The sequence below is a fragment of the Diorhabda sublineata genome, chromosome 4 (assembly GCF_026230105.1).
Source record: "Diorhabda sublineata isolate icDioSubl1.1 chromosome 4, icDioSubl1.1, whole genome shotgun sequence".
NCBI lineage: Eukaryota > Metazoa > Arthropoda > Insecta > Coleoptera > Chrysomelidae > Diorhabda > Diorhabda sublineata.
Window position 1 is genome coordinate 1,361,422 of NC_079477.1, and position 14,582 is coordinate 1,376,003.

Consider the following 14,582-nt stretch of genomic DNA (forward strand, 5'->3'; position numbering starts at 1 on the left):
AGTTGACTATAACTTTGTTATTTTAAACAAACACCCTGTATATTAATACATTTTTGAAATCTACGTGAAATTTTAGTATACTTTTGTCTAAAAACATTTTTCGAAAAATGTATACTTTTCGAGTTATTAATTTTTTTGTAAAAAATTTGACCCTTATAAATTATTTTTTTACGAATACACCCTTAAAGATATGAAAATAGTTTCTGTTCGGTTACTTCAAGTAAGGTCAGACGTATTTGAATCTATGCTGAAAAATTTCTCATTTTATACAGGGTGTGTATGAAAAGTGTTCAAAATTTAACTTAATATAAATAATATAAATATCAAATTTCTTTATTTTTTTAAATAGAACACCATGTATATTAATACATTTTTGAAATCTACGTGAAATTTTAGTATACTTTTGTCTAAAAACGTTTTTCGAAAAATGTATACTTTTCGAGTTATTAATTTTTTTGTAAAAAATTTGACCCTTATAAATTATTTGTTTACGAATACACCCTTAAAGATATGAAAATAGTTTCTGTTCGGTTACTTCAAGTAAGGTCAGACGTATTTGAATCTATGCTGAAAAATTTCTCATTTTATACAGGATGTGTATGAAAAGTGTTCAAAGTTTAACTTCATAAATATAAATTTTTTTAATTTTTTTAAATAGAACCACCCGGTTTTTTCTATTTTAATGCATTCAAGGGTAAAAAATAAGGCAAAAACAATGTAATTATTGATAAAAAAATGAGAATTATTCATAATTATATATTTAGCGACAATTTATAAACTTTATAAAAGATTATTAAGAGATAATACAAACGGGATTCTAACCGCCCTCTATCTCAGAAACGATTCACCGTATAAAAAAATTTTTCAAACAAAAGTTGTAGAGAATTCAATTCTCTATAATATCGATAATAAATACAAATAGCGTAAAACCTATAGGAAACGAGTTATTTGTAAAAAACCGATTTTTTTTACTTTTGACCCCCGAATTCTAAAGTTGCTCACATCGAATTATTTGTGAGTTTTGAGAGGAGTTTGAGCATGTCAAATGAAAAAGTTTAATCGATTTTATAGCCGGCTATCTCGATTTTCCGAAATTCTTGCCTAAATCTACCTTAAACGACTGGAGTAGTATTCAAATAAAAAAAATTGAGGTATTTCAAGTAAATTTTCAAAAAACACATTTTCTAACTCGTTCCAAACTAGAAAAATAATCAAATAATTTACGTAAAACTTTTCTTTCGTTTCCATTTTCTTAATAAATAAAAATTTTGACGTTAATAACCGTTATGCTTTGTTTATTGTAGCGCCATCTCATAGTGAAATTTTGATTTAAAAGATTCCACCGTATGTATGGTGAACGCTTTACAAGTTAACCCCGTATATACTGAATAATTTTACTCACATACCCATTAATACACACAATACATTAATACTAATCCTCCACCGAAATTGAGTGTTGCTATAAGTAAACATATACACATCGACACACAGGGGGTGCAACTATTATTGGGCATATTGAAATTGGATAAGCACCCTCTGGAATCGAGGGTGTATTGTCTAGTGTCGGCGGACTCGTTATTCGCTTGTTTAGACAATCGAAAATCTCGCGTAGGACGTTGACAGTCGCTCAATTGTCATTTATGCGATTTACACGGTCGGGGTGCTGCCTAATTACTCGGGGACGAATTATAATACACTTCAGGAGGTGTTGATTCGTTTTACCACTGATTTGCCCTTAAATTCGTTTCGATACGTTTCTGAATCGTTGTTTATTAATTTATCAAAAACAAAACGATTTAAACTGTTCGATTCAGGGCGATTCGTTGACGTTTGACGTTTGACATTTGAAAGATATAACGTGCATTGACGTACCAGTGAAATTTAGGTCGAAATGAAAAGTTTTTCTTATGAATCTCCACGATTCTGTTTAGTTTATTAATTTATCAATTGAAATACGAAAAAAACGATTTAAATTGTTCGATTCAGGGCGATTCGTTGACGTTTGACGTTTGACATTTGAAAGATATAACGTGCATTGACGTACCAGTGAAATTTAGGTCGAAATGAAAAGTTTTTCTTATGAATCTCCACGATTCTGTTTAGTTTATTAATTTATCAATTGAAATACGAATAAAACGATTTAAATTGTTCGATTCAGGGCGATTCGTTGACGTTTGACGTTTGACATTTGAAAGATATAACGTGCATTGACGTACCAGTGAAATTTAGGTCGAAATGAAAAGTTTTTCTTATGAATCTCCACGATTCTGTTTAGTTTATTAATTTATCAATTGAAATACGAAAAAAACGATTTAAATTGTTCGATTCAGGGCGATTCGTTGACGTTTGACGTTTGACATTTGAAAGATATAACGTGCATTGACGTACCAGTGAAATTTAGGTCGAAATGAAAAGTTTTTCTTATGAATCTCCACGATTCTGTTTAGTTTATTAATTTATCAATTGAAATACGAATAAAACGATTTAAATTGTTCGATTCAGGGCGATTCGTTGACGTTTGACGTTTGACATTTGAAAGATATAACGTGCATTGACGTACCAGTGAAATTTAGGTCGAAATGAAAAGTTTTTCTTATGAATCTCCACGATTCTGTTTAGTTTATTAATTTATCAATTGAAATACGAATAAAACGATTTAAATTGTTCGATTCAGGGCGATTCGTTGACGTTTGACGTTTGACATTTGAAAGATATAACGTGCATTGACGTACCAGTGAAATTTAGGTCGAAATGAAAAGTTTTTCTTATGAATCTCCACGATTCTGTTTAGTTTATTAATTTATCAATTGAAATACGAAAAAAACGATTTAAATTGTTCGATTCAGGGCGATTCGTTGACGTTTGACGTTTGACATTTGAAAGATATAACGTGCATTGACGTACCAGTGAAATTTAGGTCGAAATGAAAAGTTTTTCTTATGAATCTCCACGATTCTGTTTAGTTTATTAATTTATCAATTGAAATACGAATAAAACGATTTAAATTGTTCGATTCAGGGCGATTCGTTGACGTTTGACGTTTGACATTTGAAAGATATAACGTGCATTGACGTACCAGTGAAATTTAGGTCGAAATGAAAAGTTTTTCTTATGAATCTCCACGATTCTGTTTAGTTTATTAATTTATCAATTGAAATACGAAAAAAACGATTTAAATTGTTCGATTCAGGGCGATTCGTTGACGTTTGACGTTTGACATTTGAAAGATATAACGTGCATTGACGTACCAGTGAAATTTAGGTCGAAATGAAAAGTTTTTCTTATGAATCTCCACGATTCTGTTTAGTTTATTAATTTATCAATTGAAATACGAATAAAACGATTTAAATTGTTCGATTCAGGGCGATTCGTTGACGTTTGACGTTTGACATTTGAAAGATATAACGTGCATTGACGTACCAGTGAAATTTAGGTCGAAATGAAAAGTTTTTCTTATGAATCTCCACGATTCTGTTTAGTTTATTAATTTATCAATTGAAATACGAAAAAAACGATTTAAATTGTTCGATTCAGGGCGATTCGTTGACGTTTGACGTTTGACATTTGAAAGATATAACGTGCATTGACGTACCAGTGAAATTTAGGTCGAAATGAAAAGTTTTTCTTATGAATCTCCACGATTCTGTTTAGTTTATTAATTTATCAATTGAAATACGAAAAAAACGATTTAAATTGTTTGATTCAGGGCGATTCGTTGACGTTTGACGTTTGACATTTGAAAGATATAACGTGCATTGACGTACCAGTGAAATTTAGGTCGAAATGAAAAGTTTTCCTTATGAATCTCCACGATTCTGTTTAGTTTATTAATTTATCAATTGAAATACGAAAAAAACGATTTAAATTGTTCGATTCAGGCCGATTCGTTGACGTTTGACGTTTGACAGAACTTTCTTATCGTTTTTGACGTATGTACTACTTTATAGCAGGAAAATGTTGTTTAAATTGATACATTAGAGTTTTGTAACGGTCATTTCCTTTTTGAAATTTTCTTTTTATTTAAATATAATCAGGAAAATACACCAACTTGATGATTATAATGTAGAGGATACTGGAGAGTTCCCTGACAAAACCCACTCGAAAATCTGAATCGCACTCCGGCTCTAGACGGTACAGAGAACAATAAGAAAATGAATTGTCTAATGTAGACTTTCAAGTACACTTGTGTAATGAAGAAGCGAAACATTCATTATTTAGATATATTTTTTCAAAAGGATATAACAAGCATTGGCGTACCAGTAATTTTTCGATACTCAATTCAAGGTAAACTCGTTTTATATCGAATTTTCCCACCAATAAACCTTCTCCCGCTAAAATTAATTCCAGCCGGAAAACCTCCTCGGCGGAAATCTTCTCATCGATTTCTCGAATACAAAACTATGAAATGGACAGTAAGGAACCGATCCTTCGTCCTTATTTTGACCTCGTCCGTCTCTTAGACGAGTTGCGTGCTGTTTAAACCCAACGATAACGGATCTCCTAGTTTGCCCAATATACCATCACCGAAACTAATTAAATAAATGTACAGTCCCCTTCCAAATTTGGTATTTTATCTCCAGGATTACCCGAAAATGTTGAAACCAAGGTCCTTTCCCGTTCCGTTGGAAGTATGATCCAGATTTCGCGTTTTTTTCGTTGTACGCTACACCACTGCACCCTGCAGGATACAACCGAGTTAATTGCGTCCAGGATCTCATTAGCAAACACGAATCGTGCTCTAATTGGCGTCGCAATCTAATACATACCTTGATGATACAGGATACAGGATACATGGTCTAAATATATACCAGGAAATCGATTTTCTCCGTAGTTTCATCCGTTGTATCGTTGTTTCAGGTGTGGTTCCAAAACAGGAGGGCGAAATGGAGAAAAGCGGAACGACTTAAGGAAGAACAAAGGAAAAGGGAAGGACAAGACGCGATAAAACGAGACGACGAAACCAAAGAAGAAAAGGTATCGTGATATTATATGTTTGATTGATAGATGTTTTAATTCCTTATTTTTCATCCAGGTCGAAGACGGTTTACCGAGCAGTTCTCCGGAAACTAACGCGGACGAAGAAGTGGCAAGAGAACGCGAATGTTCCAGTCCAAGTAGTACCGGCAGAGAAACTCCGGAACAAACTAGGAGCGTCATCGAAGCCGATCCTTCTAATCCTTCGTCGCCTCATAGTCCGGCTCCTTCGGGATCTTCGGAACCACCGAAGACGATTCATCCGCCGCCGTTTTCCCATATGTTTCCGTTTGGAGATAAGTGAGTCCAATTTAAACACGTTTCCATTGATATTTCTTGTACCATCAACACCTCGACGACCAGAACTGATGATATTTGACTTTTCGTAATATAGCGCGGTCGGTATCTCCAGAAATTGCTCCAAATGGCGACAACCGTATTTAACTGACCTTCCTTATTACCAGAAATCTTTCGTAGTGAGTTTGTGGACGTACCAGAGCTCTGGGCGCGATCCTGGTAGTTGGACTTCGGAAGATTCTTCCTTGGGAAAGTTGGGATCTTCCGTAGTTGCCTGCTGCTCCAACTAACACCGTTCTAGGTGTGCTAGGGGATAAATCGAAGCTCGTTTGATCGTTTTCATATGAGAAGAAGAATTTATTTGGCAAAGGATCCGTCGTATTAATATTTCTGACTTTCCTTTTTACCAGAAATATTTCGTAGGGAGTTTGTGGACATACCAGAGCTCTGGGCGCGATCCTGGTAGTTGGACTTCGGAAGATTCTTCCTTGGGAAAGTTGGGATCTTCAGTAGTTGCCTGCTGCTCCAACTAACACCGTTCTAGGTGTGCTAGGGGATAAATCGAAGCTCGTTTGATCGTTTTCATATGAGAAGAAGAATTTATTTGGCAAAGGATCCGTCGTATTAATATTTCTGACTTTCCTTTTTACCAGAAATATTTCGTAGGGAGTTTGTGGACATACCAGAGCTCTGGGCGCGATCCTGGTAGTTGGACTTCGGAAGATTCTTCCTTGGGAAAGTTGGGATCTTCAGTAGTTGCCTGCTGCTCCAACTAACACCGTTCTAGGTGTGCTAGGGGATAAATCGAAGCTCGTTTGATCGTTTTCATATGAGAAGAAGAATTTATTTGGCAAAGGATCCGTCGTATTAATATTTCTGACTTTCCTTTTTACCAGAAATCTTTCGTAGGGAGTTTGTGGACGTACCAGAGCTCTGGGCGCGATCCTGGTAGTTGGACTTCGGAAGATTCTTCCTTGGGAAAGTTGGGATCTTCAGTAGTTGCCTGCTGCTCCAACTAACACCGTTCTAGGTGTGCTAGGGGATAAATCGAAGCTCGTTTGATCGTTTTCATATGAGAAGAAGAATTTATTTGGCAAAGGATCCGTCGTATTAATATTTCTGACTTTCCTTTTTACCAGAAATCTTTCGTAGGGAGTTTGTGGACATACCAGAGCTCTGGGCGCGATCCTGGTAGTTGGACTTCGGAAGATTCTTCCTTGGGAAAGTTGGGATCTTCCGTAGTTGCCTGCTGCTCCAACTAACACCATCCAATCTTCCTAGCTTCGCTTGTTCTGGTTTATTTTGAACCTTGTATCTATTATTTTGTGTATTTTTATTGAAATAACCAGTTTTCTCGAATTCGATTCGACAATCGTCGCTTTTTTAATTCACATTTTGTCTTTATGTTCCTTAATTCTGGTATTTACGAAGCGTTTTGTTGCGCCCACTTATAGTTCGATGTTATGGAGGAAAATTTCAAATTTCGAAGTTTATTTTTGACTCGAATCATTTAAAAGTGTTTTCTTACAAAGAAATCTTTCATTTTAATATTTGTGAGAAATATACATGGTTAATTAAAAACAATATACGTAAGAAAATCGTTTGTTCGGATAACGCAGCCGATTAATTTCAGTTTTAGTTTGTTTATTTAAATTTTAAAAGAAAAACATTTCGAAACAATTGTCGAGTTTCGGTGATTCATATTCGAGGCGAACGAATTTCGTTAAACCATCCGACGGAATCCCATTATTTCTTAGGTATGATAATTTGGCTCCGCTGTAATTTACTGAAGATGGCGGAATACAGTACGAAAATCTGATTATCTTCATTTAAAATTATTACAGCTACAGACAATAGAATCCCCTTTGTGAAGTTTCCATCTTTATAACTTCATTTTATGCCGTTACGAATAAATTACTTTAAGCCCTTATTATACTTACTTCTTTGATGCAATCATAAATATTTCGGGGCCATTCCTACCTACGGGGTAGATCGGATAAATACGTTCGTTCCAATTTTACATCAAAAAATTTCATACCTACGTAAATATGTCGCATTCTATCGGTTACAATGACGCTGTCTGCTGATGGGGACACGAAATAACGAAACCGAACGCTAAACAAGCAGAAAAATAAGAGCGGAAGCTCGAAAATAGCGTAGAATACATTGGAGTAGCTTAAGAAGTATAATAAGAACCTAGAAAAGATCGCAAGAAGTAAGAAAATTTGACTACAACAATACAATGCCGTGCTTGTAGAAGGATTTGTCTTTCGCTTTTGTCAGGCTTCGATTTTAACAATTGCGCTGAATTTCTGACTCGCGAGCATTATTTTGAGATCAGTAGTCACTGGTAACCGGATCTGGACTATACGGTGGATGTAGAATCAATTCGAAGCGTAATTATAAGCCGTAACCTTCCCGGCTGACTCGGAGGTTTCGAACCTGGTTCACCGGCTGCGGTTTCAATCCATTTTTTCCATCGTTTCGAACATTTTGAGCAATCTTCGACGATTTTTACTTAATTGTCAATGAAATTCCAATTATCCATCGTACATCGGACTTTTTATTGTGTAAATATCGAAATTGATCTGCTGTGCGCTTCTGTCAGTTCAATTTGAAACGTAATTTCCGACTTGGCAAATATTAGCATTTCATATTTACCCCATTAGAGCACATGGCGCAGTCATCGGTCGGTCCTATTGCTTTTTCGAAATGAATATTTCATATTTTTACGTGAACTTTTTCGACCGACTCCACCTCCCGGCTATATGACGAAATTAAATCGCGTAAGCACACCGACGGTCCCGTCGAATAATTCCTGGATAATTTATCCGGATACACACGGACTTTGAAACTCGCCGAAAAAAAAAAAAAAAGTTAATATCGAATATACCGAAAATTATGTTTGCATGCGGAAATGCTTTTTTTTTTCGTACCTTTCGTACGCGTTTAACCGACCATCGACACTTTTCCTAGCAGGAAAAAATTTTCCGCAATTCCCGCAAAATTCAGAACCAGATATAAGCGAAATCAAATCAAATTTAATCGTTTTCAAAACGATAATTGAATGTCAAAATATTTCCCATTAATAATCCAACGGGTTTAGGTCTGGAGAACGTGGAGGTCGTTCCAAAAGTTCGATATTTCTTGCTTGGAACCAGCCCAATAAGTTACTGATGCTTTATTTTTTGAATAACTTATGTTAAAGATGTACTTGGTCACTTTGACGTACCTTTAACATCAAATAGAGCGGTAACATGGAGGAAACACCATGAACCAACACAGCGAAAGCTTAAAAACAACAAAAAAAGCTCTTGGTGTCAATTTGGTGAGATTAGAAAACTGTGTTTTTTTTGAGCTGTTTCCAGGGTACCAAACGATCAATTCTGATGTTTACTGGATGAACCAATCGAAGAAAATCAAGTTTATGATATAAGACAACTCGTGGAAAACTATTGGAGCTTAACTGGAAGGTGATACCACATCCCCCGTATACCCCAGATCTAGCACCATCTGATTATCTTTTTTTTATTGGAAAAAAAGTGTTTAGTGAAGTGTAGAGTTCGAAGTATAAAATTTTATTTAAAGGCGTGTGAAAAACTTTTAAATCCAGGTTTTGATAAACCGTGGGCTTCACATGTTGCTTCCAGTAAATGCAAAAGTTGTTTAGAAGGTTTTCTTGGAAAATTTCCTTTAAAATAAATCGATTTTTATTGTTATTTATATTTAATTTGGGTTGGTATCGAGGAATCACCACCAAAATCACATTTTCTCGCCTCAGAAGACTTAAACGACTCAATCAAAGATTGAAATTGGCCAAAGACTAAGACAGAGCTTTTGGGTTCTTGTATGGAAACAAGGAATTTGCTTTTTTGGATCAAAATAAAAGACACGAGACGTTTTCTGCGTTATTCACCAAAGAAGATGGAAATTTGGACCTAGAAAGCTCAAACGATCAAAAATACTTGAGGAATTCGAGATGCGGGTCCATACAAGCATCCTGAAGATACCCAGGACTAGAAGAATCACCAACGACGAAGTACTAAGACCCCTTGGTCTGTACAACAAAGTTTATTGGAGATTCTTAGGATTCTTAATGGAACTACACAATCTAGTCAACTCGAGCTTCAAGTTTGAAGACTCCTAGTTGTTTAGGATCCTTTTGGCAACCATCAAATAGTGAACGTCTTCAATAATCTGATCCTGATCCTCGGTGGTCGACCAAATGAGGTGACGGCTCCAGAATATCCATAAAACTGTGCTGGAAGTTTGTACTAGGCGTTCCACCACATATTGGTCGAAAATTTGAACTCGAGAAAGCTCAAACGATCAAAAATACTTGAGGAATTCTAGATGCGGGTCCATACAAGCATCCTGAAGTACCCAGGACTAGCGGAATCACCAACGACGAAGTACTAAGACCCCTTGGTCTGTACAACAAAGTTTATTGGAGATTCTTAGGATTCTTAATGGAACTACACAATCTAGTCAACTCGAGCTTCAAGTTTGAAGACTCCAAGTTGTTTAGGATCCTTTTGGCAACCATCAAATAGTGAACGTCTTCAATAATCTGATCCTGATCCTCGGTGGTCGACCAAATGAGGTGACGGCTCCAGAATATCCATAAAACTGTACTGGAAGTTTGTACTAGGCGTTCCACCACGTATTGGTCGAAAATTTGGACTCGAGAAAGCTCAAACGATCAAAAATACTTGAGGAATTCGAGATGCGGGTCCATACAAGCATCCTGAAGACACCCAGGACTAGCAGAATCACCAACGACGAAGTACTAAGACCCCTTGGTCTGTACAACAAAGTTTATTGGAGATTCTTAGGATTCTTAATGGAACTACACAATCTAGTCAACTCGAGCTTCAAGTTTGAAGACTCCAAGTTGTTTAGGATCCTTTTGGCAACCATCAAATAGTGAACGTCTTCAATAATCTGATCCTGATCCTCGGTGGTCGACCAAATGAGGTGACGGCTCCAGAATATCCATAAAACTGTACTGGAAGTTTGTACTAGGCGTTCCACCACGTATTGGTCGAAAATTTGGACTCGAGAAAGCTCAAACGATCAAAAATACTTAAGGAATTCTAGATGCGGGTCCATACAAGCATCCTGAAGATACCCAGGACTAGCAGAATCACCAACGACGAAGTACTAAGACCCCTTGGTCTGTAAACAAAGTTTATTGGAGATTCTTAGGATTCTGAATGGAACTACACAATCTAGTCAACTCGAGCTTCAAGTTTGAAGACTCCAAGTTGTTTAGGATCCTTTTGGCAACCATCAAATAGTGAACGTCTTCAATGATCTGATCCTGATCCTCGGTGGTCGACCAAATGAGGTGACGGCTCCAGAATATCCATAAAACTGTACTGGAAGTTTGTACTAGGCGTTCCACCACGTATTGGTCGAAAATTTGGACTCGAGAAAGCTCAAACGATCAAAAATACTTGAGGAATTCGAGATGCGGGTCCATACAAGCATCCTGAATATACCCAGGACTAGCAGAATCACCAATGACGAAGTACTAAGACCCCTTGGTCTGTACAACAAAGTTTATTGGAGATTCTTAGGATTCTTAATGGAACTAGACAATCTAGTCAACTCGAGCTTCAAGTTTGAAGACTCCAAGTTGTTTAGGATCCTTTTGGCAACCATCAAATAGTGAACGTCTTCAATAATCTGATCCTGATCTTCGGTGGTCGACCAAATGAGGTGACGGCTCCAGAATATCCATAAAACTGTACTGGAAGTTTGTACTAGGCGTTCCACCACGTATTGGTCGAAAATTTGGACTCGAGAAAGCTCAAACGATCAAAAATACTTAAGGAATTCTAGATGCGGGTCCATACAAGCATCCTGAATATACCCAGGACTAGCAGAATCACCAATGACGAAGTACTAAGACCCCTTGGTCTGTACAACAAAGTTTATTGGAGATTCTTAGGATTCTTAATGGAACTACACAATCTAATCAACTCGAGCTTCAAGTTTGAAGACTCCTAGTTGTTTAGGATCCTTTTGGCAACCATCAAATAGTGAACGTCTTCAATGATCTGATCCTGATCCTCGGTGGTCGACCAAATGAGGTGACGACTCCAGAATATCCATAAAACTGTGCTGGAAGTTTGTACTAGGCGTTCCACCACGTATTGGTCGAAAATTTGGACTCGAGAAAGCTCAAACGATCAAAAATACTTGAGGAATTCGAGATGCGGGTCCATACAAGCATCCTGAAGACACCCAGGACTAGCAGAATCACCAACGACGAAGTACTAAGACCCCTTGGTCTGTACAACAAAGTTTATTGGAGATTCTTAGGATTCTTAATGGAACTACACAATCTAGTCAACTCGAGCTTCAAGTTTGAAGACTCCAAGTTGTTTAGGATCCTTTTGGCAACCATCAAATAGTGAACGTCTTCAATGATCTGATCCTGATCCTCGGTGGTCGACCAAATGAGGTGACGACTCCAGAATGTTCATAAAACTGTACTGGAAGTTTGTACTAGGCGTTCCACCACATATTGGTCGAAAATTTGGACTTGGGAAAGCTGAATTCACACCCGGGACGAAACAACAATGGATTGAAAAGACGAAGGATGGAAAGTTGGTAAAAGCGAAGGTTGAAGCTGGTTTAGAAACGAAATAATTTTCGAAATAACTTACCGGTGCTTATGAAAATGTTTTAGGTCATTTAGAAACTTCGAACGGCTTTTCCAGATCCGATACAACGAAAATATGATTGGAAACTACATTTGGAGGTTAATCAAAGTTGTTATGATTCTGACTGAATATTTATTAAGGGTTGCTTTCGAATTTTAATCTACTATTTGGTAATTTGATATAAAAAATTGTTTCTACGTAAATTAATTAGTTTCGTACGAATTGAAACGGTTCCGTCCGATCTGTTTTAAAAATTCAATCGTACATTTCATTAATTTTATATCAAAACCGTATATATATACGGTGTAATGCATAAAATCAACACGAATTTTTAATTCGAGATAACCCAACATGCTTTTAATCCCATCGGTTTTAATAATCAAAAAACGATGCGTAGAAACCGAATTTTTTTATATTTTCCAACTTTTCCATTAAATATTCAAATTGACGTATTTCTATTTATGGGAATAGATTAATATTTGCGGACGTATTTTTAATTTTCGATAAAACAAATATCAAAAACGCAGTTTTCTTGTATGAAAAAATCGATTTTTCATAATACATCCATTGTTTTAAATAATCGATTTTTCGACCGACAGTACGCCGGGGATTTTTGATTTTTCCCCTTCCCGGTCGCCATGATGTGATTTGTAGACATAAGCCGAAACGTCCTCGGGGAGATTCTAAAGCAAATTGAAGTCTAAACATTTTAACTCGAGGCCGAATTTACGGAATACACTAGAAGAAACACGTCAGTAAACATTATCAGAACCGTCAAACAACCCATACATATATACAGAGTGATTCATTTATATATATACATTTATTCTATATGTAACACCAACTTTAGTTGTCTACGATCGCAAAATGGAGTATCCACAGGCTGTCAAATGTCAATCGGACGACATTTTATCTAACGACGTTGCCGGATCGACACAATCGTGGTTACGATTTCAAATTGGCGGTGATTTAACGCCCGTATATTTCAATATTAATAATTTGGGTGCGTTCCAATTCAAAATTTAACTTTTCCAAATATTCTCGTCGAGTATATTGTAGCGAATATACAGGATGATTGATTATAATGTACCAGTCAACGTCAAATATATTTTTTTTACAAATTAATCATAATTAAAGTATATAATCGTTGTTTTGCACATAATAATCGAAATATCTCAAAAATTAATAACCCTGTAGTACTCCTGGACACTCACATAAAATACGGGGTGATTCATTTTGAAAAAAATCGTAAAATTCGGTATTAGTATTTTTGATTCACCCTATATCAATGAATTTTAACGAAATAAATAATTTTCACTACTATTCGAATGATTTAGCTGGTAAAAATCTTCATTTTTGTATTTCTTTTACATTGTACAGTTGTTAGAAACTTTTATCGAAAAATCGTTATAACTTTTTAAGTACCCCCGTAGAATACATCAAGATTTTACATCATTTTAATGAGAAAAAGTTTTGAATCGATATTTTGAAACACACTAATCAATCACCCTGTATACCGACAACGCCGGAAAGATATTTCCTTGATTCTGAGAATCTCTCGACGCATGCGCAAATACATTACTCAATTTATAATATTATAAACATCTTCTGGTTGAAAACTTCTAAATAACCCTCGTATATTATATTTCAATGCCGGTTAGATCTAGTTTTATCAGTTCAATTTTTCTATCAGTCGTTTTATTCAATAATGTTTATAATTTATAAATAAAATACCACGAGTGCAATAAAAGTTCTATAATTGACCAACGACGTTAAAACATGGCGAATTGACATTTGACCCAGTGACAAACGCACTCCGGCTAATTTAATTCGCAATCGTCTTACTATCTCTTTCTAACATTGGATAAGAGGTGTTATTTCGATAACTGTTTTCATCTAATAAAACTACAACTCAATTTTAAATCGATTTGATCGAATTCTAAAAAAAAAAAATAACAACAACCTCATTGAGGTTAGGTTTTTTTTAGGTACGAATATTCTCAGCACGTCGTTTGTTTACCTTTTATTTAATACGAATTAACTTTAAGTAACGGTTACTAGTTATAGTTTTCCACCTCTACAAATTCCGAATATCCTTTAATCGTAATAAATGTATACTTAAAATAGACCGTTAAGCTATCATCGTCACTAAATTAATTTAAATCAATCGAAATTACACTATTTCGAATACATTTCTTTCAATCAAGAACATTCCGAGAAATCAGAAGGTTGAAATTACTTACAAAGCATTTACGTCGTTAATAATACACTAAATATTTAATGAATAAGTTTCCGAGCAACGAAATTTGCTAGTTCCGTTCCTGTATTTTATCACACATCGAAAACATTAGATAAATTAAAACACCCAATTAATTAAAAGCGAAAATTAATCCTCGACACAATAATTAATTTATGTAGCTGCAACTGTCAGTTCTTCTTCTTTTTTTATTTTTGATGTTGAACGCATATTTTATAGACCCGCATAAATATTTTATTTTGTTACAATTAATGGAATATTTAATTACCGTTTATTAACTAGTTTAATAAGGCAATAATTTGATAATTTTCAATTGTCTAGCTGTTAATATTTATTAGACACGGGTAAATGTATGACGGTTGTCGTAAAACTTAAATTCG

General features: G+C 35.5%; 1 protein-coding gene across 1 annotated transcript in view; it reads left to right on the forward strand.

Annotated features, from left to right (window-relative positions):
• Positions 1-14,582, forward strand: part of LOC130443487 (dorsal root ganglia homeobox protein) — a 106,253-nt gene that overhangs the window by 41,766 nt on the left and 49,905 nt on the right. Inside the window, exons 4-5 of the mRNA XM_056778155.1 lie at positions 4,858-4,974; positions 5,033-5,274. Coding sequence (XP_056634133.1) covers positions 4,858-4,974; positions 5,033-5,274 — 359 coding nt within the window. The remainder of the gene's footprint in view (positions 1-4,857; positions 4,975-5,032; positions 5,275-14,582) is intronic.